Source organism: Micropterus salmoides, unplaced genomic scaffold (genome assembly GCF_014851395.1).
Source record: "Micropterus salmoides isolate LMB-PRFRI ecotype aquatic unplaced genomic scaffold, ASM1485139v1 Ms_hic_scaffold_4, whole genome shotgun sequence".
NCBI lineage: Eukaryota > Metazoa > Chordata > Actinopteri > Centrarchiformes > Centrarchidae > Micropterus > Micropterus salmoides.
In genome coordinates this window covers 22,016,482-22,044,070 of record NW_024043372.1, presented here as the reverse complement: position 1 = coordinate 22,044,070, position 27,589 = coordinate 22,016,482, and the positions used below count along the sequence as shown (strand labels likewise).

Here is a 27,589-nt window from a genome sequence, read left to right as displayed (position 1 = left end):
AAGTAGCTACCCAGCCATATAGTTCAAATTAGCTCCAGCTCAACCACATCAAACAACATCAGTAATAACAATCAGATAATTTGTATAGCAATATAGTTGTCTTCATAACAAGTACATTAAGTACATTTTGCTGATAATACTTGTGTACCTTTTGAATGCATAAACTTTACTCATAATGTAATAAAACTGCACTTGAGTGCCTGGAATCTCCTACCCTCTCTGTGGATGAAGGCTTTTGTTTTTTACTTTTTGAAATTCATTTCAGGTTTGTTTCTAAGATGGCGATGACAGCTTCGTTACATCTGGTGGGGATCCCTCCACAGACACACCAGCACATAGAGAGACTGAAGTTGGCCCTAAGCAGCTCAAACACCGCACTTTCTCTTCCTTTGTGAGGAAGACAAATTAAGAGAGTGAGTCACTGCTCAGACAGACACTGTGTACTTTGGCACCACATCACTGCAGCCCCGTATCAGCGTACACTGGGTGTGTGTTTTGGGGGGTTTAGGGGATGAAAGGCCCGGAGCAGCCACCCCCCTCTCTCCCTCTCTCTCTCTCTCTGGCCTCAGCAGCACAGAGGCACCTGCACGCCTGCGCTAACCTCTCACATTCCCCCCCGCCCATTTCCCTCCATCATCTGTCCCTTAGCTCCCACGTCCATTACAGGGCAGGACAGCTAGCATTTGCATTTAGACTAAAAGAGAGAGAGAGAGAAACGGGGGGAGGCGGGGGAAGTATATGACACAAAGGAGGGAGAGAGAGAGAAATAGATCAGAGCTTTAGAGAGAGAGAGGGAGAGAGAGAGGGGGAGGCTGCAGAGCAGATATCGATGGCATTAACAATGGAGCATTAGGATCCGGTGAGGTTATAGTCAGCCAAACAACGGCTGAGGGTAAAGATATTTGAGGAGGGGGGCTCCTCCTCGGTGAGCTCAGGGGGGAGGAGGAGGAGGAGGAGGAGGAGGAGGATGGGCCTCGAACACAGACTTGCAATGGCACTGCAAAAATTGGATTAAAGCAGTATGGTAACGTTTCTGATTTAATTTATCGCTGTGCTGCTTGTGTCTCATCCTCATGTGTTCACATCCACGCGCGTTGACATCCGTCGGCCGTCTCTCATGTCACAGTGGGTCTCCTGCCGGGTGAGGAAAGCCACAGGCATGCCCCCCGTCCTCTTGTTTTTAAGCCATAGACATCTATCATCTCCATCCTCATCACGGCCCCGCTTCTCCACCGACCTCCGGGAGCAATCACCCGGTGTGCCTTTCTGAAAAAGCCACCGCTAGGTTTGAGCATCTGCTCGGTGTTGTTTTTGTTGTCTGCTCTCTCACCCATACGTAACGCCGGACACTGCATCGCCTCCTCGTATGAGCTTTAGCTGCTGCATAAGCATCTCACTTTCTCTAAGATCGGGACACGATAAAGCACCATGGAAGGCAGTCATAGTGTTTTTCTCTCCATTACAATGCGACTCTTATAGGCCTACCTACTTTGTTTTTTTTTAAATATAGCACAGTTAGTATTAAAATATACATGTAGCCTATCCTATATATAGTAACACGAGGAGCATGTGCTCATCTCACACTGTCACGCAAATAAAATGCATATAAATCCTTGCACCGTCCTGTCTGCAGGAATTAGAGCAGCGCTTTGAGACGCTTGGTGTCATGTCTCGGCCTGAGCTCATGTTTGCAGGGTCTGATTACACTGTTTTGACGTCAGGAAGGGGGTCATTAACAATCCCACCATCTGCCAGGCTACACTATATAGATATAATACTGGCCAGGAGATTACCTCTCAGGGCTCATTATTTGAAGAGAGTTAAAGGCAGACTGACATTGAGACAGAATGATCCAGAACACGTGGAGAGATTCACCTGCATGGGCACAAGAATAGAGCATTTTTAATTAGACTATCACCCTCATTTCATCATCATAACCGTCAACCGCTACACACCTTCATGGTTTTAAATGTGTTTGTTTTTTACCGCTATATTTTAAAGAAAGTTGTGTATGGCGAGGTTGAGTTTCTGAGGCTGTGCAGGGCAGGAAGCAATGTAATTATGTATCATCTAATTAATGCATGATGGCCTTTCTGCGTACTCTCTGGTGCCTCCACCAAATCAATTATGGGCATCACCACCAGGGTGGAAAGTAACTAACTGCAAGTTAGTCTTAAATTTTAAAATTTCCCTACTAATTTCCAGTAAGTCTCCTCCAACAAACTCTAGAGAAAATAAAGACAGTTTCGTGTTATCAGCATTTGTTGATTTCTAAATGCATTTTATTGAATCAAAAACTGCCCACTTTTAACCCAAGTCTGTTTGTTCATTGTTAATTTATTATTTGAATCTTTAATGGCATGTTTACTCGTATGTTCACCTGACTCTCTGGGTTACAATGAGTGAACACAAGTTTTTATCCCCTATAATTAGTTCAAGATTTGAGTTATAGAGTTATTACCAGGACACTTAAAGCGTAACAGATATTTGACATATTGCCTTACTTTATATTGTAGAGTCAAAAACTACCAAGGAAACCACAGTTTCTCTGTTATGGCACCATCAGGTGGATATTCAATTGAAGTTTGAGGTGAACTTGTTCAAAAAGAAAGCAAAAATAATTACAATCAGTTTCAATTGGGATGCAACACTGGCCCTTTCACAGTGACTCTTTCTAAAAATCTTCTTCTTCTTCTTTTCTATGTGATTAGATTCAAATACATGTGATGTGTTTTCTTCTTGAGTAAAAGTACTTTCTCTGTAGTAGTTGTGGTACTCTCTCCATCCCTGATTACCTCCCCCTTCCATCTCGTCCCCTCAGCTGGACAAGAGCGAGGTGGCAACTCTAGGTCTTCCCTCCACCACCAGCCATGGAGGTTCTGACAGCAACATCAGTGCGGACGGAGCGGCAGCAGCTTCTGGGGTCACGTCCGGGGGTGCTGAATGTTCGGGGTCTGGTGAGCCGCAGCGGACGCGTGTTGCCTTGGAGCACCTGCAGCAGAAGATTCTGAAGGTCACCGAGCAGATTCGCGTGGAGCAGGAGGCCCGCGACGACAACGTTGCAGAGTACCTCAAGTTGGCCCACAACGCAGACAAACAGCAGGCGTCCAGGATCAAGCAGGTGTTTGAGAAGAAGAACCAAAAGTCAGCACAGACCATCGCACACTTGCACAAGAAACTAGAGCACTATCACAAGAAGCTAAAGGAGATAGAACAGGTAGGTGAGCGAGTGTGTGCGTGTGCAGTCTGTATACGAGCATTTAACCTCTTTACGTGGAGCTGTTTTTGTACTGTGACTGTTCTGAATAATTATCTCATGGCTGACTCAAACAAATGTTGAACTATCTTTGTGAGGAGTGTTGTGTCCAAATACACACTGATGATTCACATCTCCTAACACGTATTTAAACCAACGCATCATCCTGTGTCTCACCTAATTCTCTACAGGGCCTGCTTTCCTCATCATCTTCCTACAGTGCTCTCCCTTAAACCTAATCACCTCTCTCCTACCTTTGAGATCCTCCACTTCTCTGCTTCCTCATTTCTCTTCCCTCTCTACAGAATGGACCGGCCCGGCAGCCTAAGGATGTCCTGCGGGACATGCAGCAAGGACTAAAGGACGTTGGGGCAAATGTTCGTGCTGGGATAAGTGGTTTCGGAGGTGGAGTAGTCGAAGGGGTCAAAGGCGGAGTAACTGCCCTCACTCATACAGCCGTGGTCTCCAAGCCGAGAGAGTTTGCCAGTCTTATCAGGAACAAGTTTGGCAGCGCAGATAACATTGCTCACCTAAAGGACACACTCGAGGACGGAGTCGGGGGCCACTCTGAGGACACCCCCACTCCTCGTGCCCTGAGTGGAAGTGCCACTCTGGTCTCCAGCCCAAAGTACGGCAGCGACGACGAGTGCTCCAGCGCCACGTCCGGCTCAGGAGCAGGCAGTAATTCTGGTGGGGCAGGTGGAGGAGGGGGGCTGTTAGGTCCGACGATGGGGAGTCCCAGACTGGACGGGCACCACCACCACCACCATCACATGCACAGTTCTTGGGACTCTCTGCTTGAGGGCCTGCAGGAGATCAAGGCCAGCCAGGCACACATGGAGGACGCCATCGAGGACATGAAGGGCCAGCTGCAGAGTGACTACTCCTACATGACACAGTGCCTGCAAGAAGAGAGATACAGGTACACACCCAAACAAAACATTTGCATTGACAGTCACACTTATGAACTCTGAAAAGACCAAAACTAACCAAACATCAGTTCATCTATCTGTGGCTTTTAGCCCCAAAGCCCACTGTTTGCAGGGAAGATGTAAATCTTTAAAACAAGTCACAAATATATACTTTCATTTAAAAAAAAAGACTAAATAATTTCTTTTCACAGCTGGGCACTGTAGGTTTTGGCAAACTTTACTCCAACAGTTAATAGTGTTAATGTTAATAGTGAATTTGTTGGGGACTATTTTCAGGCAGCGGATTAATACACATTTGGTGCGCTAGTGAGTATTTACTGCAGCAAGACGGTCCATGAGGGATCAACTCAAAATAAACTACAGTGACCATTATCATCATAATGAAGAAACCAGCCAGTGCAACAGTGCAGCTCATGCATGGGTCTTTAATAGTTTAGTAGAGGACTATGGAAAAGAGGAATAAAAAAATCAGGCTTTGGATACACGGACAACAATTGAAGAATTTAAATATTTTACGATCTTTTGCATTATTTTGAGGATTCTTGTGCACTGTATTTTCAGGTATGAGCGACTTGAAGAACAGCTGAATGACTTAACAGAGCTGCACCAGAATGAGATGACTAACCTTAAACAGGAACTCGCCAGCATGGAAGAAAAAGTCGCATACCAGTCCTATGAGCGAGCAAGGGACATTCAGGTAAACAATCTGCTCCATTATTGGAGACTTTAAACCCCCAGAAACATGGCTTCAAATCTTAAATATTCTTCTATAATAATAAATATTCATGACTTAATAAGAGTTTAAAAAACATGTTTTGTTGTTATCAGTGAAGAATAAAACTTCAAAAACTCAGCTCCCACTGTGGTAACCCTTTTTGGCTTTGTAAATCCAGGAGGCTGTGGAGTCGTGCCTGACCCGCATCACCAAGCTGGAGCTGCAGCAGCAACAGCAGCAGGTCGTCCAGTTGGAGGGAGTGGAGAACGCTAATGCTCGAGCTCTGCTGGGCAAACTCATCAACGTCATCCTGGCGCTCATGGCCGTGCTGCTGGTCTTCGTCTCCACCTTGGCCAACTTCATCACCCCGCTGATGAAGACCAGAGCCCGGGTAGCCGCCACCGTCCTGCTGACCTTGCTGCTCTTCGTCCTGTGGAAGCACTGGGACTTCCTGGAGCCGTGGCTGCTGCCCAGCTGAGCTCACTGCATGAGAGAGACTCCAGGGGGGGACCAGAGCAGAGAACCACAAGCTGGTTTCTCAGTCACCACCACTTACGGACACAGAGACTGAACCAGAATGAGATCCACTTGTTCCCTTTGAGTGTAAAGATGGAGCATCTGAGGACAAAACAAGGCTCTTTTAGTTGAGGAGTGGACAAGATCCAGCTGGCAGAGTGTGTTTAGAGGTGTTTACAGTGAGAAGGAAGAAGGAATAGTCTGCTTGCCAAGCAACAAAAGACATCATCTCATCTCCCCTAAATCTATTGGTGTGGATGACCAATCATCAGTTGCATTGCTGTCACCAAAAACTGAGTTTTGCTGCAAGAAATCTTTGGATCGTCTTTTTCTAATTATGTATGATCCATGAATTACAAAGACTAGAGCAACTTAAAATGACTTTAAAATGCTGATCATGTTCGCTGTAACCTTCATGTTGAAGCTACAGTATATTTGAGAGGAAAAGGTTTTTTTTTCAAGAATGTAATGTCCTCATGCATGTCCTCATATGTGCACTAAGATGCATCTAGCTGGCATGAGTTAACGTTTCATTAATGACAAACTGAATCTTCTATAACTGCCATTTTGTTTGTCAGAAATACAGTGCAGATAAGTTGTATCTCAACTGTGTCATTCCTGCTTTGTTTCACATCCTGTTCTGGTGTTGAAGCAGTGCATTTAGACACATTTCTTTCTTTCTGTCGAATTAACTGAAAAATTCACCACAATAATTCAACAATGTGAAATCTGTTCTGTCCATAAATACTATTTCATCACCACTATTGTAGAACTACTATCCACAGTGTCAAATCAACTGGCATGTCAAAATGTATCAAAGTTTATATCCAGTTTGCAAAAAATAATAATTGCTGTTTTGTTAAACAATGTAAAAAATAAATGATTTCATATATTAGGCTGACCTCGAAGATATCCTCATCATCCTTTTTGCTGAGACTGAATTTTTTCATTGAAATGTTCTTAGACTGGGTACGAGATCACTTAAGATGTAGAAACACTTGTACCACTTTCTAATAAGGCATATTTAAAAAAAGTTGGGTTGTTGTTGTAACTAATGGTTTTATTATTAATAGTTAATAAAATATTTTCTAAAGAGATATAAATCTGTTTTAAGCATAAAAGTGAAAAATCCCTTCGACTGATTGGACCGTAGTGCCACTGACCTTTTGCAGAGGATCTAGAACAAAATCTTTTTAATAAACAACTTATTAAGTATTCATTATAGGACCCAACATCCATAACGTCATTATTACTAAATAGAAAGAATCCCATCAGTTACCATTAATGTTACTGCTCCTCTATAAAGCATTAGTAAATTATGTATTTGCCCCTAATAAAGCCATTGGATATAACGTTAAATAAAAAAATTATTTAAGCATTTATAAAAAAGTGTCAATTTAGACAGTGGTACTGAATTAATAATAATAGTTGCTGAAAGCTGATATTCATTTTCACAATAACATTACATAAATAACTGATAATGAATATAATAACAAATATGTTATAAGTAATTACATCAACATGAAACTGCATGACACAGCCGACTTTACAGTGTGACTTTGAAATAGAAACAAGAAATGCTTTATGTAAGTACATATCTCACTGCATATTACATAAAGTACATTTGGAATGACAAGTTATATTATTGTGTTTCAAATCTCTTCATGAACACTGCCTTTAACTGGCATCACCTTTTTAATCTTTACAGGACTTGTGTCTGAGGACTCAATGCTTTTCTGCTAATACAGTTTAAATGTTGTCATTTTAAAGTGAAACTATGTAACTTTTGCTGAACAGCCATCTCTCCAGCTACAAATGAAAATATGGTAAAATGCTAAATGCTACTTTTCGGATTGGGAAAAATGCTAAGCTATTGTAACAGTAGCCGAGTAGAGAGCAGGCATACAGTCAGTAAATTGATGTTATACAGCAATATTTATGTTTGCTAACATTAGCTAACGTTAGCCTCCACAAACCACTGGTCGTACCAGACCAAGTAAGACTGTACAGCAAAACTCCTGCATGTACTGAACAGAGCAACGGTGCATTTTATTGCTTATGAGGAAAAATGTATTGTTTCTTCTCTCAAAAGTTACATAATATCAACAACAGTCTCTTAGTTCACCAATCAAAGTCATTAATAAAATCTCACAAACAATACATTGTGGTTTATGTTACACTTTCAAGATGTTGCTTTATATGATTTCATACACTATATACATTCAGGACTTTATGTTTTTAATATAAGACTTCGTCATTATTTCATTTATTAGATGGGGGAAAAAGCGGGGGAAAGGGATAGGGGGGACAGGTTCACTGCTAACAAGAGAAATAATGTACATTTAAAAGATTTACATTTAATGCCCTTTTGTCAGCAGCATCATTCTCTGGAGCAGATGTTACATCTAGGTTTAAAATCTTTAAAGAAGCATTAAAGAAGCAGAAGTAATAGGTTTTACATCAACTGTGTATCCATCTGCTAATCCTGTGGATTATTTCAGTTCTGTATCCATTTTCTGTTATGATGCTACATTTGTGAAAAGATGATTGCCAACACTTTGCCTGACTCCATTTATGTACACTCCACACATATGTAGTATCTTCCAATAATGCTATCAACACAGATGTTGCAGACAGCTGAGGGAGTAAAAATACTCAAACATCCTCCAACTTTTAAGACACTTTAAAATGATCGCTCTTGAATGAACACTCAAAGTTTTTTTCAAATTTGCTTTGTCTTTTTAATAATTACTGTCAGGCAAAACCCATGTGACCATTACATTTATGACAGGTATTCTTACAGTACAAGACAGAACTCAACGGGATCAGAGCCAGTGGCATGGCCACACCTGACCACTAAAAAGTAAGACATTCATCGTCATTAGATTGTTCCAACTTTTACAGAGTTCACAAATGTATTTTGCATTTGACTCATATCAAACACAAATTTTTCTTGATTACCTAGCAAATTCTAAAGACCTTGATAGAAACAGCAGAGTAGAAAAAAACATTGTATAACAAGCAGAAGAATTCCTGATTTTATCTTAATTTCCTGTCAAGATGCAAGATGTACAATATATTGCTTTCAGGTGCTCAACTCAAAATGGGTACCCCAAGTCTCCCAGAAACAACATTCTTAAGTATCACAGTCTGCCCTTTCGCTCATTTTTCCATCTCCTGCAGTTTAAACACAGGTGCAGCGTCTCCGACCCGGGGTAAGACTTATGTCACCGTTACACCACAGGAGGAGGTGCCATTTAAAATTACAGGAGCTTAAAGATAAACAATCACAAAGATAGGACCAACAATAGTAGCCCCTCCTCAAAAGTGCAGCTTTCCATCACTCATCATCAATCGTGTGTCTGAAACTCGTACTTTTTGCTTCTTTTCATGGAAGTGAAAAATAGAATGACTACAAAATAAACAAAAAACAAAACTATTCCTGTTCACTGAGAGCGCAGGACACAGTATCCAGTCACAGCAGTACACTTGAGGAGAGGACATGATGAAACACAAATGACACAGGGATGAGTATTAAAAGTTTCCAGAAGTGACATTTCACAATAATTAAGAAAGCAACAGGAGGCAACACAGAATCTGGACTTCTGTCACTAGGATTCCTTTCATCTAGTGGAACTATACAATGTTGTTGAGATATGTACTTCTTATATTTAGTGCATTGGCATCAAATTTAGTTGTATATAAAACGCACATGAACAACATTATTGTCCAGAATCCAGAATCCGTGTTGCACTTGAATGTAAAATGCTGTCTCAGGAGAGCGCCTGGTAGGTTCCAGACTCAACAGACATGAGCCCGATTGTTTTAAAAAAAACACAGACACACAACTTGGTGTTCAGCAGGACATAGTCGGACCTGCTGCCACAGTCTTCAGGCCATTAACCAAAATGCTGGTCCCACAGGTTGAGAAACCTGCGGCCTCATTTATGAAAAGGTTTTTGATGTATTTTTGTTTTTGTTAAAAATCAAACATAATCCAAAGATGTCCATTAGAATATTTTAATTCAAATTCACCAATCATTTTCCTGGCTAGGTGACAGTGTGTATACCATTATGATCGTCTTTGTCATCTGGATTATGTTACTAAAATGTTCACCTTGACTCATGATTGTGGCTGTCCTGCTGCCCTCATTGCCATCTTTTTTTAGTAAATCATTTTCAAGTGATTGTTTAAATGACATCTGGGAAAACATCAGCGAACATTTTCATAAATGCAGCCTTTAGTTGCCACGCACAGGTCGACATCACAGCGAGAGGTACCTAGGCAGACCTCTGGGTATAGAAGAGAATATAGGCCTGAGTGTTGCACACTTCCTCCACACTGCAAACCTTCATCTCAGAGTCATTACAGTGGACCCAGAAACCTGAAGACGCAAAGACAAAATAGAAGAGGTTAAATATGTGGCAGAACAACAGGGCTTCATAGGTTGATCTGGGCCAACTCTCTTCCTCACCTCCTTCTGTATTGTAGCAGTATGCGGTGTAGTGCCCTGAGCCGAAGCCTTTACCGTGATGCATCACTACAGCAGACAGATCGTAGGTGTAGCCTCCTCTGTGGACAGAGTGACCTGAGCCTGTGCAGCAGTATGGTTTGATGTTCAAAACTTGGTCGAAGGCCACATGGACGCCGATTTTCTCCCTATGGTTCCGCCCCGACCATCTGCCATACAACAGGAACTAGTTAGCGTCACAAGGATTCACAAGCAGCAACAAAAAAAGCAACAACAGTGGGATTCTCAAACGGTTTTAAATGCTTATAAAAGGTTATTAAGATACTCAGCCTGTAGAGAAACTTGCCTGAAGCGTTTGAGGTGCAGCCGTAGAACCTGAGGTAAACGGTATATCAGAAGCTGCTTACGTGCCTCTGACAGAACTAAGGGTTTGTGGGATGATTTCCGTCTTCTTTCTGACAAACCATGAAACAGTGAGACGGCAAGTTAATCCACAAATCAATTCAAATGCATATTACTGAAGTGAGGCTTTGTTGCAGTGCAGAAGTGACACACTTTCCTGCACTATATCAGGCTTTGCAAAAAGACATTTTGCATTGCTACCATAAAGGCTGCCAGCCTAGTATTCAAGTCCCTGTCCTCCTCCAAAGCCGTCAGCAGTGGTCTAACACTCCTCACTCCACAAACAAGTCACCGTCCTCGTTCCCTGCTCGGTCACTCAGAGGGGAAGCGTTGGCCCACTGCTGGAGGCGCTGCCTCTCACTCAAAACTGAATGAACTGCTCAAAATGCAGAATCAAAAGTGAGTTTTTTAAATTTTTCATTCATGTCATTTAAACAAAATCCCTCTGGGCACTAATATCTTCTGCTCTCAAAGTCCAATATCCTTTTCTAAAGGAAGATTATTTGCATAAGTATGCTGGACACAGCATTATCATTGTCAGATATGGATTTTAGTTTTTTGTACGCAAGTCTTAATAAGACAGAATCAGAAAAAAATACTTTAAAATAAAAATAAAATGTAATGCATTTAAATTCTGTGAAATAAGGCATCCTAAATTAATTCAGATTTATCCAACTCCAGCTGTGGAGGGTAAAGCTTAACAGGTAAATGAAAATGTTTTGGAAATGCTTTCATAACCTGCCAACTTTTGCAAAGTACTAACTGTTGTACTAACTGTTGCAGTGGTTACAGGCGTAGATGCTTCCTTCAAGAGCCTCCATCTCTGTAAACTTGGACAGCATCTCAGTGAGGGTGCAGCTGCGCTGGTAAGCTGTAGAGCCTGAGCCTTTGTCTATGCTGTGGTATCGCTCTGGAAACTCCAAAGACAAATCCCAGAATGGCTCAACTGTGTTAGACTTGTGCTTACAGGACAGACACGTCACCTACAAAACACACAGCGAGAAGAGAAGAAAAACAGGTGAATGATTAATGACACCAAAGCTGCGTCTCAGTTTGGATACTTCCGTTAGCACATTAACATGCAGTACACTGCGTACACTATGCGATTAGTGCGTGAATATCGACAGTGTAGTGTTGTCTCAAATCAAACACAGCCTTTGTCCACTACCTGAAATGACAATGGCAATATTTGACTGCTTCTTCTTCTTTTCAATGGCGGCAGATAATTATCGCCAACATCTGCCCGCCTTGTTGTCACGATAAAAACATTTCATACCATTCGATATCGATAATTATCACGATGAATGTCAAATCATTATTTCTTTCAAGTTTAAAGGCTGATTTTTGAAACCAGATGGTTAATTGCGTGGTTAAACTTTTCTTTATGGTCTGAACGTGAAAAACACTTGATGCCAAACAGTTGATCACACAAATCTGATGTAGAACATTCAAAACAATTATGATAAAAAATTTTAAAAAATAAATATGATTAGTAAATCTTTTTTCAGTCCCTTTTCTTCAACAAAATAAATATCCTAATAGAAAAATTAAGTGCTAATACTTCGTGATTCAAATGAATTAAATCAAGCATTTATTGACGATATACTGAACATTTGTTATATTGTTTTTAAGGAAAATTATATTGCGATAATTATCATTATTGTTTTATTGTCCAGCCCTAAGTACGTAGTAGCACAACGTACTAGGGCTGAACAATTAATCAAAATTTTATCAAAATCGCAATATGACGTAATTTTTGCAGGAGGCACAATATTTGTTAAAAGGTGAAATGTGTGTAAATATACCAATTCAAATTAAATATGTTTATTAAATGTCCTAGCCTACACATCATATTCTACAGACTTAAGAAAACATCTTTGTTTGGTACCAATTCATCGATAACTCCCTTCAATATCGCAAATCATATTGCAATGCAATATCAGTCAAAATAATTAATTTTCAATTAGATATTTTTCAAAATCATTCAGCCCTAGACATAACTTGTACTTTTACAACTGCTGCAGCTTCCACAGCTGCCATTTTCACAAGTTTGAAAATGGGTTGGTGGTCCCTCCCCTTCTGCTACATAGCCAAGATGGCGACATTTGAAGGTGAGAAGAGTCCAGCGTTCTGCACTCAACTTTTTACCGTTATGAGTGTACCATCCAGGTACTCACAGTGCACTGCATTTTGCCGTACTTATCAGTGTGAATGCACTAATTCACTCAAAATATCAAGTGTAATATGGAAGGGTGCTAACTGAGACACAGCACTAGTCTTGGTCTTCATTTTAGAAAATAAGTGGAGATTTGTTTTTTTTAAAAGCATAACAAAAAAATTAATTTCTTTTTTTGAAATATGAATTTCAAGTGCAATTGAGTATTCTTGCGCAGATGGAGAAATAATCAATATTAGTGGCCACTGTATTTCTGTGGAACACATTATTTGGTAATCATGCTGTCATTTGTTTATATCAGAGATAGATAAGGGCAGCAAGAAAAGCCAGAATGGGCGGGTTAGGGAGAACAAATAATACAAATCACAATAGGCATGCACCGAAATGAAAATTTGCCAAATACCGAACAAGTACGTTCACATTTTTGCCTTCTTTTTTTTTTAACCACTGCATAAATTAAATAGTCAAAATGTGCTTTTTACTCAGTGTTTCCCACAGGATTCGGAGAGACTATGGTGGGTGGGTCCGAGGCCCAAGAGGGTCCGGCAAAGTAAATTACATGTGTCCATCTACTTTTAATGTACACATGTAATATGTTTTATACTTTCTGTGAATATAATCCAATTAATCTTATTTCCATACTGTAGACACCTTATTTTTAAAACCGGACGTTGTCACATGTGTATCCTCGCGCTAAATTTATCAAGTCCAACCCAATTTGTTAAATAATGTTGTATGTGGTTCTATCGCGTAACATGAAGACTTCGTAGCCTCTCTTCAGGTTGGACTCTCATACTGCAACACTTGTCTTTGTAAAGAGAGAAAATGACGCTAACCTGCCTGTCAGCTGCTCTCGTCTGTTTCAGTTACCACAAAGGCTTAAATACGCGTGCACTCCAAAAGTAGGTGCGGCTAGCTTAATCACCTTCTCAGAAACAAGTGACAGAAACACTCAAAGCGGGTCAGACCGTCAGCCACAGATGGAGTGGATGTGCTAGGAGACAATTCAGCAGAACAGTGTCTGCAAACGGCAATTTTTCCGTCTTTCTCTGACACTTTAAATTCTTCCACACTGCCGACATGTCAACGTAATTGTTCGGTAAAATAAAAAAATAAAAAAATCTGTCTTTTGACTTATTAGGCCGAACACAAAAGTTTTTTTTTTTTGCTATTTTCGGCCCATTAATTTCAGTGGCCAAACATTCGGTGCATCCCTACTATAAAATGTTTACATCATCACATATCTGGTGTGTTGACAGTCTCACCTGGCTGAGTAGCTGCCCATGAAAGATGGTGTTAAGAACCTTTAGCACTTGCTTGGATAGTTTTCTCTTTGTGATGGGGATAACTATCCTGCGTTTGGACCCCTCTGTGTCCAGCTCCTGCTGCACCTTGTCCAGCAGCTCGCACAAGAACTCCTGGGCGTCCTGTTGGTCGTATCCACGGAAAGCTGGAATGAGGTTCCACACAGAGTGCAGCATGGCAAAGGGAGACACTAAAGACCACCGGCCTGACCACATGACCCTGAAAAGTGTATGTAACTCATGGCACAGAGACATCTGCTGGCGGGTGGAGCAGCGAGGCTCCTTGGGCTGGACCAACTCCGCAGCCTGTGGGGAAGGTGGCACACTTTCTTTTTTGCCCTCGGGCAAATTCCAGCAGCCTGCCTTCCCCATGCGTCCAAGAGGGTATCCTGACAGTGCTGTGTTACCACTGCTGACTACACCTCCTGTCACACCCTTCACGCCCTGGGAGTGATTGGTCTTGGCCAGCAGCTCCTCAGTCTCGCACAGGTCCAAAGTGAGAAAACACTCCCTGAATTTCTGCAGGTGGCTCAGCACTTGCAATATTGAGTTCATGTAGCATGTGTTCCCCAAGTTGCGCAGACCAGTGACACCTGGAGCGAGTCTCCGGCGGGTTACTGTGTGTGTTGAGTAGTACCTCCTCAGTTTAGCAGCTCTGCCATTCTGAGGAGCCTTACGGGACAGGGTTAGAAGAGAAGGCTTCTTGGGAGGAGGAGGTAGGCGTTCTGGAGGGTCGCGGAATTTGCGAGGAATGAGTGTGATGGTAGAACGTGGCGCCTGAGTAAGAAGCCTAGCACTCTTTCTGGGAGGGACATTGCCAAGCTCTTCCATGAGTCTCCGTTTTACCTCTTTTTTTTGTCTTCTAGCTTCCTCAAGTTTCTCTTCACGCTGATTCTGCAGCTCCTGATGTTTGTTGATCCACATCTGAAGCATCTTCCCTAGAAGTGCTTTCCTCCTGTGACGCAAGGCCAGCTGCATGGCGGGCTGTGGCCCCCCTTCCCCAGTCGAGGAGCGTAGTGAGCGTCTACCTGGGCTGCGAACAGTAGAGAGCGCCCCTCTCAGGAGTTTGAGGTCTCCCTCTGCGTTATCATTGAGTACATAGTCTCCACAGGCAAAACAGAAGACATCCAGCTCACGCACCTCCATAGCCAGTGGGTGTTGTGACTCCTGAAAGTGTTTGAGCGAGTGCTCCTCCATGAAACGTCCACAGGCCACGTGGGAGCACTTGAGGCAGGCCCACACTGAATCAGTGGTGCTGCAGTCGACGCAGCGCCATTTTTGTGGATTGAGGATGGAATGGTCATGGCCGAGACGAAGGCGACCCACGTGTTTACAACGATCCATCTCTCCAGATACACATGTGGCCTCAGTGATAGGACACACGTCCTGTAACCAAGCTGCAGCTCATTCTGGGGTAAGATTTATAGGGGAAAAAAAGAAAGTAAGATTAAGATCTGACCATACAATCCAATGAAAGCACTGATAAACACATGCTGCGCCTGTCCCGATGTACACTATAACCAGTCTCAATTATTCAAATTAAATTAAAATGTATACCTACTGTAAACTTGATCAGGTTTGAGACAATACATCACATCTGAAGAGAACTCATCAGCAACATGCATTTTCCATGTCCGCTGTCACCACCGGCACCAACAGCTACATTCTGAGAAACAGGGATAAAATCAAATCAAATAGTGCATAGTTGCAGCAGGACTCTGGTTAATTACACAAAAAAAGCAGATTTTAAAATTAAATAATAGGATACTGCACCAAAACCTGGAACACCAATAACTACCCAAATCACATTTTACAAAAATACAAATAAAGGTATTTACCATAAAACAAAATATTTCCCCTCTTCAAAGCTACCCAGCATTCATGAAGTTCTCAAGAACACACACTTTAAAAGAGGGTATCCACTACTGTGGGACAATATTAGATCCTTTATTATAGTGTCTATCAAAACGTCTAATGTTTTCCTAATGTGAATTCACAAACTTTGACTAATTTGAACGATTTATTAAAGACAACACCAGACCCTGAAACTGATGTGACTACAAAACTTCTAAACAAAATGGGGTTTCACAGTTTGACTGTGGTTTTGCTTTTGACTCTAGACATGCTATATACTATATGTAAAAACCACTTGATGAATGCGGGGCTTGGAGCAGACGATTTCATACAATACCTTTCTTCCTTTATGTGCTTTAGGGAGTTCAGAGAGCGCTTGGACTGAGTGGTGGCATACCACTGATATTGTGGGCCTGTAACGCCCGTTCAGACATTGTAAGCAATATTGGACTATACAAATAACCTTCACTTGACATTAGATTGTATTATTAGTACAGATCATTGGCAACTATTGCAGTTAAAAGAAAACACAGTATAGTTTAAAGTGAAAATACAGTCATTTGTTATGGTGCATAAATGGGCTGGTAATGATAAGGTCTTTTGAAGTCTTTTGTTTGTTGAATTTATACCCTCCTGGTCAAACACGATATATGGTGCTCATTTCCATACAGACAATATTTAAAGCTCTTAAATGGCCAAACTGACAGGCAGAGATGTTGACATGAAGGAGAATGGCTGTCTGTCCATTTAAATGATGTGGTAAATGTAGTTAATTGTCCACCTCACCAGCACCAGCTCTGTGCTACACCATTCTTCTTGCTTTGTGTAAATCACCTGCTACTTTTAAAACTAACGTACAATTTTAACGAAAGGTTACCATTAACTTGGATGCCGGTGCATCTGGTTTCCCCCGAGCTACACACCCAAACCGTGCTGTGCCATGTTGTGCTTTAAGTGTCTATTAACGTGTGAGATATTCACAAATGTTACAATAACCCAAACTGCGTCTGTCCGTGTTTTAAAACATGTTGTCTGGATCCGACCGGCTGGCTCCTCACGCCATGCTAAGCTACCCCACAATCCTCATGTTGAGCCAGAACAAAGAGCAGTCACACAGCCTCTCTCCAGGAACATCCAATAACTTTGTTGGTCCGAGGCAGCCTAAGCGAGCACTAAGTTAGCCAAAGCCGCTAACCGCTAGCTACGGCAACTCTGCACAGGATTAGCGCTGTCTAGCATTTTGCCGTCTTACCTAATAATTTACTTTGTTAAAACACAGATGATTCGTTTGACACCAAGTGGCTAACATTTATGTTATTAGCTCGCCACAGTAGCTAGCGTTAGCTGCACGGCTAGCGCGTTTGCTGAGGACAATCGAAGTTAACGTCTAACGGTTGTTGTTGGTCGCTAACGTTAACTAACAGTTAACACGGCACGGCTTAGCTCGCTAGCGACCTGCGCCGTTAATGGTTTAAAGACTCCCTGGTGACTTTCATCACAGAAAGCCGGTTAATGGAGTGCACATTAATGCCGGGCCTTATCAGTGTGCCGTACGGCATTTGAAACATCTGATAATAATGGAAAATCTGGGTAACGTTACCATCGCCAACATCCATCCATCCGGTACACTCAGAGCTGGTTGTTGTCCTCCTCACAGATTGAACAACCCAACTCTCGATCCGAGCCCAGACCCCGCTGCTCTCATTGGACCGGGACTGAGCGGCAGCCGGGCTCTCATTGGCGGAAAGGCTGAACAACAGGCAGCAGGATGGACCGTCCGTCAGTCCACCTACCGAGGCCACATGGAACAATAACCGAGGCTAGACCGCAAAGAGGACAACTGACCCCGGAGTCCCCGAGAGCCCCGATCTGCTTTGAAGCACAGTATTAACTGAATCTGGTGTTGAAGCTGTCATGTGGCAGGGACTTGTTTCTAAACCTACACTCGGGGCCTCTACCACTGCAAATAATTGTGATTCAAGATATCACTGGGTGAAACTAGTGTAAAGTAGTAATCCAGCACAAGGCTTCTAAAAACATGCACTGGGTATGGAAAGTGGTCAGACCATCGCCTTTCCCACAATTTATTGTGTTATAGTTACAGACTAATTTTAATAAGTTAACCCATTCTAGTAGCATTAGAAAATGAAACACATTTTGTATATAAACGTTTTGACCCATTATTCAGTACTTCGTAGACGCATCATGGCAGGCCTCTTGTGTGCGACTCTGCCAGCCTTTTCTTTATTTACTACCATTCATACTTTCTTCCTTGTCAAATAGACCTGTCTCACAGTGGACATGTCGACCTGTCATACACCAGCAGTGGCAGAAGAATTCAGATCCCTTACTTCAGCTGAAGTAGCACAATAACACAATGTAAACATACCCTGTTACAGGTCAAACTCCTCAAAAGTACAAGTATACAATATGCAGGATGGCCCCTTTCTGAGTTGTATATATGACATTATCGGACAATTATTTAAAATAAAAGCAGCATTTTAAGATCCTGGACATATATGCAATCCCCACTTATTTTTCGTGATCAGACATCTTGTAGGCTTGATTGCCACCTTACTAATACATTACAGTATGTTACATTGACTTTTGCACTATATTCAGTGTTATATCTCTATATTAATACAGAAAGAGTATTTACTTAATCATTAGTCTGGTGCACTGTTTCCATAGGCTTGCTGACTTTGCTGCTATCAATAACACCACTCTCACTTTACCGTGTAATTTTGTTTCAAAATACTGTTTCTTCTATTGATATTTTAGTTTTACATACCTCTTATTATTAATTTCTTTTTACTTTCTCTATTTCCCACTGTGGACCATTAAAAAAGTTTTTGTTATCTTATTCTTTTTCATGGAAGACATTTTGACATTCATTATCTCTAATAATCTATCATGAAAAAGTCTACTGAATATAGACCATCAGTGAACTGTACTATCTGGTCCTCGTTGTGTGTACTTCAGTAAGATCTTTCCTGTTCAAAACTTTATTAACTAATTAAACATAAGCCTTTAGCCACCACCCACAGGAAATGTAATAAGATAAGCCAGTTAGAAAACTCTCAATCATGTGTAGTTTTGCTCTCAGCTAAAAATGTGCCTGCTGCAACATCTCTAGAGGAGGTTACAACCCCACCAAGAGGACATATGAAGTATGTGTGTCATCATAAAAGGATCATTACTGTAAAAACTGTCAGAAACACAGAGTTTATAGCTATTGTTCCCCGCTAGGTCTTTTTTAATACAAGATGCTTTCATCAAATAGGAAGGTTTAATAATGCAATGTTGAGGCTCTAGAAGTGGAAATACAAAAATCTCAAGGTTTCAAAACTGCCTGCATACCATGCTGATCCACAGGACCAGAATTAAAGCAACTTCGACACAAACGTAAAAAAATAGATCTCTCCATTGCCACTGACACTCAACGCACGTTACTTCCTGGGATTTGCAGTTTACGAAGTTTGTTGAACAACTCCAGGTACTGAGTCATGGTGTCAACACAGTCTGCCGGTGCAAAGAGTCCTTCAGGCTTGGCAGCAAACACAGACGGCAGTTCGGGGACGTTGGAGCCGAGAAAGGACTGCATGAACTCTTTTGTGAGATTCCAGCAGTCCCCTGGAACCACGCAAGGACAGTACTCCACCTGAGGAAACACACAGAGTTAATGCAGTCACAGTGATAAAATGTAATGTCTTTCTACTTTTCATCTAACTACATACCTCTACTGATATCCCTCTGGCACTGGAGCTCATTGTCACAGTACCAACTTTGATCAAGAAGTCACAGTAGCGGTATCTAGAGCCACGACACTCCACCTTGTGCGCCTTGGCATTTTGGAAGTGACTTTTTAGCTTCACCATGAGAACGTCAAAGTTTGCGTCGGCTACCAGGCAGGGTCCGCCTTCAAACAGAGCCAGGCAGCTCAGGGGAGTCTCAGAGTTGTGCATCACGTATAAGAGCTTGGAGGGCTGACCTGTAATAGAAAAATAGGTGTATTCACTCAAGTACTGTACTTTTGTACAGTTTAGAAGTATTGCCACCTAACTATTTATTTTCAGTTACATTTTTTACAATTAACACTTGTAGTAGAAACTTTTAAAATATGATGAATTGTTTAATTTGAACAATTTTAAATAAGCCAGCAGCATAATTAACTATATAGGATTTATGGAGCTGTTTAAAGTTTTCACAACAATACTTGTAAGACATGAGACAGTATTTTCTTGCACATGAATGCTGACACTTAAATTTCTGAACACAGGATCTTCATGTTTAAGGTATTATGTTTTATTTTGGCGTTGATGATAGCACTTAATCTATTTAATACTTAATGGATACCAGCTAAACTGTCACTAAGAGTAACACAGCCTGTCAAAACATCTGTGGCTCTGAAGGGAGCTTTCAAAAGACAAAATAACTCTGATGACATCCATGGTCATTCTGGATTGAGACTTCAAATCTTGTAGCAGAAACTGTGTTACAAATTGAGGATATTGAAAGCCATAACACTTTATCAGGCAGGGAGGGTTTTAAAGAATGTCGCTCTTGCGCCGCAGGACAGTAGGATTCAGGGATTTTGGAGCAATATTATGAACTACAAGTCAGGATATCTTGCGCTTCTGCTGCTTGGACTATCACCATTCTTATTTTAAAATCTGTATCTAATATGTCTCCCAACTTTATGGAAGGGCAATACTAAATTGCCGGAATATCCCCTATCCCTACTCAGCACGATGAGGAATGCTTGAAATATAAAGATTTGCTGTCTTCCAATGTTCTTAGACAATCACAACGAGCTTAGTAAATCTGGTGCTCAAAGAAAAAGCAGAGAATGAAACATTACCGCTGACATTTCCTGTTGCATGGTAAGTCTCACAGTCGACACAGAAGCTGCCCTGCTTCACAGCACCCAGCTGCTCCAGTTTCTTGTGCAGGATATCCACTGTCTGCTGCACACTCTTCCCCTCCGTCACAGGCACCTGGCACACACTGCAGGACAGACACAGCACCACTAAGTGTTCTGAAACATCTGCGTAACCTGTCGGGATGGACTGAGAAGCAAAGTCAAATCTGATTTTATTTATAAGCATGTAGGGTTATCGGACCCGGCTCCCTGTTTTGCAGAGCATTGTGTGAATGAAAATATGTGCGATATGGCTGAGGCGAGATGCTCAGGATGAAGCTATGTGTAAAGTAAGGAAAGAGTGTAAATATAGTATGACAAATATATTTATATATTTTAAAATACAGCTAAAAATCAGAGTAATTATCTCACCAAGTGACCCCCATTGATGTTTTGCTTCACAATTGTTTTCAGGGCTTTCGGATGAATACTTCCGGGTGAAAAGTGAGTCTTCCGGTAGAGTTAAATCTATTAAGAGTATTTAAGATTTTAAACAACCATTCATGACAATTCATGATGCTGGACAATCACAAAGCGTAGACAATTAAACAATTTTGTTGAAAAACTAAAACAGCTAACACTGCGCTACATTTTTGCAGCTTAAATACGTTTCGGTGTTACGTGACGTAAATTACGTCACTTCTCTCGGTAATGGAAGTCCGCACGTGTTGAGCAAGTGACTGTTTACAGTAATTGTTACTTATATACTTTAGGTGGCAACAAAAAACTTAAATATTGTAGCTAGATCTTTGGTCAAACAACAGCGATGCCGAAAGTGAAGAAGTCCAGAGGCGGAGGAGGAGAGAGGAGCGGAGGAGCCGTGGCGCTCGCGGACCAGATTCTGCAGGCGGACACGGTCCGAGCCCGGGGCCGGGTGAAGATCAGAGACAGCCGGGCAGAAAACGAAGACACATACGTAGACGAGCGTCTGTCGCGGAAGATCTTACAACAGGCCCGAATTCAACAAGAGGAGCTTCAGACCGAATATGGCCCGCCAGCAGAGAAGAAGAAAGCACCAATCACTGTTCTCGGTAATGTTGGTGGTCTGTCCTCGTCAATATGTAACGTTACTGCAGCCACATCATTGAAAATGTCTTAAGTTCTGTTTTGCGTGAAATGCATTAAAATTGGTAGATATTTGAATAAAGTCTGGTGCGACAGGGCTAGTTCATAGAAGCACGCTTATTGAGGATATAGTCAATGTGCAAGTACTTCAGTGAACGTGTCAGTAGTTTTACATGTTCAATAGTAACTATACAGTAAATTATACTACACGGAATTGGTGAAAGAAACTTTATTTTCCAAAAGTAACAACACCTTGACACATCACACAAATCTACTTAAGTGTACACGTTGAATACGTTTACTAGTGTAAAGCTCCTTCAGATCGTTGACTGAATCAAGCCGCATCACTTCAAGTCCAGTCAGGTTTACTTAAAGTGTAAAATCACCAATGACATGGTCCCATTACCCTTTGCAAAATACACAGACACAAAAGATATATAAAGATGACTATGAAGTGTCATATCTTAAAGAGTACAGTACGAGTGTGTCTTTATCTTGTGATCAAATTTTAGGGTCTGACGCTCAGGATGCAGACTCTGACGAGGAGTGGCCAGCACTGGGAGCAGCAGGTGCTGTCGACGGTGATGTTGAGTGTGACACCGAAGTCGTCGTCGACCCTGACGACGAGAAGGCCATCGAGATGTTCATGAATAAAAACCCTCCAATGAGGCAAGTTGCAACATCACCCCGACCGTATCTTGAAAGCAGCCCTAGGGATTGGTTTTAAATGACCGCACACCATGAGCTCCAATTCTACTTTAAATGCTTAGCTGTGTTTTCTCTGTGTGTTCTCTGTAGACGGACCTTAGCTGATATCATCATGGAGAAGATTACAGAGAAACAGACTGAGGTAGGGACAGTGATGTCAGAGGTGTCGGGATGTCCAATGCCCCAGCTGGACCCGAGGATAATAGAAGTGTACAGAGGTGTCAGCAAGGTGAGTTACGTCAGTTGTCTTAAAGTCAGCGCACAACATCGGCTAAATGAAAAACAAATAAATGCAAGCTTCAATACAGGGCACAAAGGGTTATTTAATACACTGAACAAAATTATACATGCAGCACTCTTGTTTTTGCCCCCATTCATCATGAGCTGAACTCAAAGATCTAAGACTTTCTCTATGTACACAAAAGGCCTATTTCTCTCAAAAATTGTTCACAAATCTGTCCAAATCTGTGTTGATGAGCACTTCTCCTTTGCCGAAATAATCCCTCCACCTCACAGGTGTGGTATATCAAGATGCTGATCAGACAGCTTGGGTATTGTACAGGTTTGCCTTAGGCTGGCCACAATAAAAGGCCACTTGAAAATGTGCAGTTTCATTTGCCTCATGCAGACAAGCATGCAGATGAGCGTCCCTGAGACGGTTCCTGACAGTTTGTGCAGAAATTCTTTGGTTATGCAAACCGATTGTTAGCAGCGGTCCAGGTGGCTGGTCTCAGACGATCTTGGCGGTGAAGATGTTGAATGTGGAGGTCCTGGGCTGGTGTGGTTACACATGGTCTGCAGTTGTGAGGCCGATTGGTTGTACTGCCAAATTCTCTGAAACACCTTTGGATACGGCTTATGGTAGAGAAATTAACATTCAATTCACAGGCAACAGCTCTGATGGACATTCTTGCAGTCAGCATGCCAATTGCACGCTCCCTCAAAACTTGCGACATCTTAGGCATTGTGCTGTGTGATTTCATATCACACAGTCATATGCTATGACTGTCACACTCCAGATCTCAACCTAGTTGATGACCAGTAAGAGATTTTGGAGATAGACGACGCCATCAACACCATCATCAAGACACCCTCCAGTAGAGTTTCAGAGGCTCGTGGTGGCCAAAAAACGTATAAAGACACTTTATCATGGTTTTTAGTTTCAGTTGGTCCTGTGTGTAACTGGCTCTTGTGATACATGTGATACCCCATCACCAACCTGCCTGGTACATTGTCAATAAACAGCATTGACTCGCTTGGAGGTTTTTATGTTTTATTGTCTCACAGCATTTAATGAAAGGAGAGCTAAAGAGGCTTTTTTCACACAGATCAACAGAAAAAAAGACCCGTAAACATCTGCAGGTGATCTAAATTACATACAAATGTATCAGCCAGTTGTTTTTTTTTTAATGTCAGATAATTACCCAAATGAGCATGGTGGCCTAAATCTGGGTTCTTGCATTTACCGCTAGTCAGATGCCCTTGAGCAAAGCCCTCAACCCCAGCTGCTTCAGTGAATGTGTGTGGTTGCGGCGTTCCTGAAAAGAGAGCTGGACTCTCAGTGAAAAAGGTTAAAGAAAACGGAGATCACCTGTATGTAGTGAAGGGTTTCGGTTGCATGTAGTGTAAATACAACTTTATCTGAAAGATCCATCTTTGGGTGTGGCAGTATCATTGTAAAACCTACACCAGGAAAACAAAGGAACTAAAATCAACTTTCATACGTCATTGTAAGACCGTTAGACATGACAACTTCCGAGGGGTAGAGTACCGTAGAAGTGGAATACAACCAAGCACTGCTCATTGGTGGAAGCGTTTTTCACTAATCAATGAACACATCTCGTGAAGAGTTCTCTTGCTCTGGAGTACCTAAACAGTGTGAAACACGTGTCCATATAGTGCCTGACTGTAAATGGGAACGTCTCCTAGAGAGCTGTTAAATGTTGTCATTTCTGTTCTTTTGCTTCAGGTTCTGTCAAAATATCGCAGCGGTAAATTGCCGAAGGCTTTTAAAATAATCCCAGCACTTTCCAACTGGGAGCAGGTTCTGTATTTGACCGAGCCTGAGACCTGGACTGCGGCTGCCATGTACCAAGCAACGAGGTGAGTCCCCACATGGTTTGGGTATGACAGTTCATCGTGTTTACTGCATATATTTTCAAGATGGTACAATGAAGTATTTCTTTCATGTTTGTGTTATAGAATCTTCTCCTCCAATCTGAAAGAGCGAATGGCCCAGAGGTTTTACAACCTGGTGCTGCTGCCCCGAGTACGTGACGATATCGCAGAGTACAAGAAACTCAACTTTCACCTCTACAGCGCTCTGAAGAAGGCGCTGTTCAAACCAGGAGCATGGTTTAAAGGTGAGGCAGTAAGCTACACCATCTGAAAGGATATTTAGTTTTCTTTATTAAAAAAAGATTGACATTAGAGCCTCCACGATAAGTCAATTAATCAATTAGTCGATCAACGGAAAATGTATTGACAACTATTTGAAATATTGATCGTTTTAGTCATTTTTGAAGCAATGATGCCCGAATTGTTTTGGCTCCAGCTTTTGAAAACAATTTACTGGTTCTCTTTGTCCTGCATTATAATAAATTAAATGTATTTGGGTTTTGGACTGTTGGTTGGATAAAACACCATATTTGATGACACATTGATCACTGTGAGCTCTAAGATGATGTAATGGACACTTTTCACATTTACATGTTTTGTTGACCAATCTATAGATCAGTTAATCAAGAAAGTAATTGGCAGATTATTCAATAATGAATATAATAATATAATTGTTAGTTGAAGCCCCAGTTGTGCCTGTTAAAGAGTAACTTAACACTAAGCTCTGGAGATAAAGGAAAATGCTAGCCTGGCTCCCTAAATTTAAAAAAAAACAAAAAAACCCAAAAAAGTCCATGTCTGTATGCCCCATGTATACCTTATTTAGATAGCATATAAACAGAATTTGTTTAATAGTATTTTTTTCTTTGAGGGTACGTGTGTGTGTGTATGTGTGTGTATATGTATATGTATGTATATATATATAGCAACATAGCAACTTTCACATGATATGCTAGTTTTACCCTGGCTAATTTCTCCAACCCTCATTCTCTTTGTTATGAAATCTGTAACCTGTTTTTATCTTCTCACAATTGCCTTGCAAATTCAGATTACATCCAGATAGGTTCTTCAATAACAGAAGGCTGAAAAGTGTAGACAGGTTGCATTGGTAGATGCAGTCCTGGCAGCCCTTCTACATTACCAGGAGTCATTTGATTAATTGTTCATTTAAAATGTTGCTCAGTACAATTTTGCTTAGCTAAATAATATCCAACCTTCTCTTATGATATAGTAGAGGGCAAGCTGAGTGTGATATGTCTTACAGGCCTGTAAACAGTAGCCATCATGTTGGGCATTACTAGTTATTGTTTGATTAAACGCCCAGTAAAAGCTGGGCTAAGCTCTACTCACACGTGACCCTTGAAAAATGAAAAGTGGGTGAAGTGAATGAAAGAGAGGATTTGACAGCTTGTTGCAAAGAAGAAAATACAAGCTTTCTGGGACACGTCCCATTTCTAATTTCAGCACTAAATTTAGATATTTTATTCTGAGGCCACCGACAGAGTAGATTAGTTAGTGTCCACAGGGTAAATAACACCATTGGTTCTAGAAGCACAGTAATTAACACACTCAAATTTAATTGGGTCAAATCATTCTTCATATATCTAGAATTTGTTTAGGACAATTATGTTTTTCTTCAGTCGTGTCTGTCTGTCAGTCTGATGGAACTATTTTCCCCAAACATCCCAGCGACCCATATTTTGAAAACCGCCAGTACCACACCACTAAGTGGCAGCGTTGCTTACAAATACACTGTACTGTATACCTCATACAGTATGAATGAGAGCCTAATTGATTACTAGTGATTAAAATTTTACACCAATTCTTTCATTATTAGGGTTCATTTAATTTGATGAAAATTGTAATATTGATTATTGAAATTGAATGACTTAATTTAATGTTTTCCCATGTGACCAATGCACCAGAAGGCTCTGAAATAATGTGTTCAAATCATTGTTTATCAAAATAATATTCTTCATTATGATTGAGTTTATCATGTGAACAAACTTGAAAGCAAACTTAAAAGCACATAATTTAACCTTTATGTGCAGTATTTTAATATTTTGTGCCTTTTCTGTCACACAGGTATACTGATTCCTTTGTGTGAATCTGGGACATGTACTCTCAGGGAAGCCATCATCATCGGAAGCATACTCACAAAGTGCTCAATCCCTGTGCTCCACTCCAGGTAAGGTTTCCTTTCACTGACAGACACCAGCAGACAGATGTCGTCATCTTATCGTCCTTGAAAGCTTTATATTGTGCGATGTTGTCAAGTAAAGGTCAAGATTGCGTAACATGGAAGGTTGTGTATGCACACTCTTTCTTGTCTTTCAGTGCTGCAATGCTTAAGTTGGCAGAGATGGAGTACAACGGTGCGAACAGCATTTTCCTGCGTCTCTTACTTGACAAGAAATACGCCCTGCCTTTCCGTGTCCTAGATGCCTTGGTGGCCCACTTCCTGTCCTTCCGTAGTGAAAAACGTGTGCTTCCTGTTCTGTGGCATCAGAGTTTACTCACTCTGGCTCAGCGCTACAAGGCCGACCTGGCCTCCGAACAGAAGACATCCCTGATGGAGCTACTCAAGATACAAACGCACCCCCAGATCTCTGCAGAGATTCGCAGAGAACTGCAAAACTCAGAGTCAAGGGATATTGAAATTGGGCTCCCTGTTACAGTTGAAATGGACTGAGGATTCAGTCTGTTCTGGCACGTCCTCCTCCTCCTCTGATGCAAATGGTGTTTTGTTCAACATGAAAAAAGTTCCATCTAACTGCATTATTCTTTCTGTGCTATCAAAGGACAGTTTCAAAGATTGCAATGTCTCATTACAATGTCTCAGCAGCCTTAATTCTGTTAATTCTGACAAGTTTGCACATTTTAAAAATGTACAGCAGTAGTGATGTAGATGTTATTTCATATCATGAATCTTTTCCTGCAGTGATGGCTCAGAAATACAAAGACTGGGATTTGTGTATTTGATTAATAGCAACTTTGTTGTTTTGAAGCAACAAGATGGATTAAAAACAAACTGAATTCTTAAAGGTTGGTCAGGGATCATGTGTTAATCTTACTTTGTGTTCACAACTGTTTAAGCAACATGATGGATGGTGAAATAAAGTTAACACAGCGTGATTAGAAGTTGCAGCC

The 27,589-nt window shown here is 41.4% G+C and overlaps 4 protein-coding genes across 5 annotated transcripts; 2 read left to right on the top strand and 2 right to left on the bottom strand.

The window, feature by feature from the left end:
- The first annotated feature begins 554 nt into the window (after nucleotides 1-554).
- tmcc2 (transmembrane and coiled-coil domain family 2) lies at nucleotides 555-7,888 on the top strand. The gene is made up of 5 exons (XM_038696792.1): nucleotides 555-1,024; nucleotides 2,822-3,217; nucleotides 3,562-4,178; nucleotides 4,750-4,885; nucleotides 5,082-7,888. The coding sequence occupies exons 1-5, from the start codon at nucleotides 1,022-1,024 to the stop codon at nucleotides 5,379-5,381; spliced, it is 1,452 nt and encodes a 483-aa protein (XP_038552720.1). The 5' UTR covers nucleotides 555-1,021; the 3' UTR covers nucleotides 5,382-7,888.
- A 247-nt stretch (nucleotides 7,889-8,135) lies between these two features.
- usp49 (ubiquitin specific peptidase 49) lies at nucleotides 8,136-17,381 on the bottom strand. Of its 2 annotated transcripts, none has more exons than XM_038696784.1 (7): nucleotides 17,228-17,381; nucleotides 15,331-15,439; nucleotides 13,735-15,182; nucleotides 11,069-11,276; nucleotides 10,238-10,346; nucleotides 9,895-10,100; nucleotides 8,136-9,804 (listed from the first exon to the last, which is right to left on the bottom strand). In XM_038696784.1, the coding sequence occupies exons 3-7, from the start codon at nucleotides 15,115-15,117 to the stop codon at nucleotides 9,701-9,703; spliced, it is 2,010 nt and encodes a 669-aa protein (XP_038552712.1). In that variant the 5' UTR covers nucleotides 15,118-15,182; nucleotides 15,331-15,439; nucleotides 17,228-17,381; the 3' UTR covers nucleotides 8,136-9,700. The 2 variants fall into 2 exon arrangements, with proteins under 2 accessions (XP_038552712.1, XP_038552711.1); XM_038696783.1 differs by having other exon boundaries at nucleotides 15,335-15,439.
- A 1,479-nt stretch (nucleotides 17,382-18,860) lies between these two features.
- med20 (mediator complex subunit 20) lies at nucleotides 18,861-21,053 on the bottom strand. The gene is made up of 4 exons (XM_038696815.1): nucleotides 20,921-21,053; nucleotides 20,489-20,634; nucleotides 19,365-19,618; nucleotides 18,861-19,288 (listed from the first exon to the last, which is right to left on the bottom strand). Exons 1-4 carry the CDS (start codon nucleotides 20,932-20,934, stop codon nucleotides 19,067-19,069), a joined length of 636 nt encoding a protein of 211 aa, XP_038552743.1. The 5' UTR covers nucleotides 20,935-21,053; the 3' UTR covers nucleotides 18,861-19,066.
- Nucleotides 21,054-21,176: 123 nt separating this feature from the next.
- On the top strand, nucleotides 21,177-27,574 carry bysl (bystin-like). The gene is made up of 7 exons (XM_038696794.1): nucleotides 21,177-21,579; nucleotides 22,126-22,282; nucleotides 22,412-22,550; nucleotides 24,291-24,424; nucleotides 24,524-24,684; nucleotides 26,525-26,627; nucleotides 26,777-27,574. Exons 1-7 carry the CDS (start codon nucleotides 21,315-21,317, stop codon nucleotides 27,129-27,131), a joined length of 1,314 nt encoding a protein of 437 aa, XP_038552722.1. The 5' UTR covers nucleotides 21,177-21,314; the 3' UTR covers nucleotides 27,132-27,574.
- Nucleotides 27,575-27,589: the final 15 nt, after the last annotated feature.

What these genes read in the sequence shown, in the direction of transcription:
- tmcc2 (XM_038696792.1), top strand. An exon ending in CTGCAAGAAGAGAGATACAG is followed by an intron (nt 4,179 to 4,749) that starts GTACACACCCAA and finishes CTGTATTTTCAG; the next exon opens with GTATGAGCGACTTGAAGAAC. An exon ending in AGCGAGCAAGGGACATTCAG is followed by an intron (nt 4,886 to 5,081) that starts GTAAACAATCTG and finishes TTGTAAATCCAG; the next exon opens with GAGGCTGTGGAGTCGTGCCT.
- usp49 (XM_038696784.1), bottom strand. Translation starts at nt 15,117, where the DNA reads ATGGATCGTTGTAAACACGTGGGTCGCCTTCGTCTCGGCCATGACCAT. An exon ending in ATGGGCAGCTACTCAGCCAG is followed by an intron (nt 11,277 to 13,734) that starts GTGAGACTGTCA and finishes TGTGTTTTGTAG; the next exon opens with GTGACGTGTCTGTCCTGTAA. An exon ending in CTGCTACAATACAGAAGGAG is followed by an intron (nt 9,805 to 9,894) that starts GTGAGGAAGAGA and finishes TTGCGTCTTCAG; the next exon opens with GTTTCTGGGTCCACTGTAAT.
- med20 (XM_038696815.1), bottom strand. An exon ending in TGCAACAGGAAATGTCAGCG is followed by an intron (nt 19,619 to 20,488) that starts GTAATGTTTCAT and finishes TTTCTATTACAG; the next exon opens with GTCAGCCCTCCAAGCTCTTA. An exon ending in CCAGAGGGATATCAGTAGAG is followed by an intron (nt 19,289 to 19,364) that starts GTATGTAGTTAG and finishes GTGTTTCCTCAG; the next exon opens with GTGGAGTACTGTCCTTGCGT.
- bysl (XM_038696794.1), top strand. Translation starts at nt 21,315, where the DNA reads ATGCCGAAAGTGAAGAAGTCCAGAGGCGGAGGAGGAGAGAGGAGCGGA. An exon ending in AGCACCAATCACTGTTCTCG is followed by an intron (nt 21,580 to 22,125) that starts GTAATGTTGGTG and finishes ATCAAATTTTAG; the next exon opens with GGTCTGACGCTCAGGATGCA. An exon ending in AATAAAAACCCTCCAATGAG is followed by an intron (nt 22,283 to 22,411) that starts GCAAGTTGCAAC and finishes TGTTCTCTGTAG; the next exon opens with ACGGACCTTAGCTGATATCA.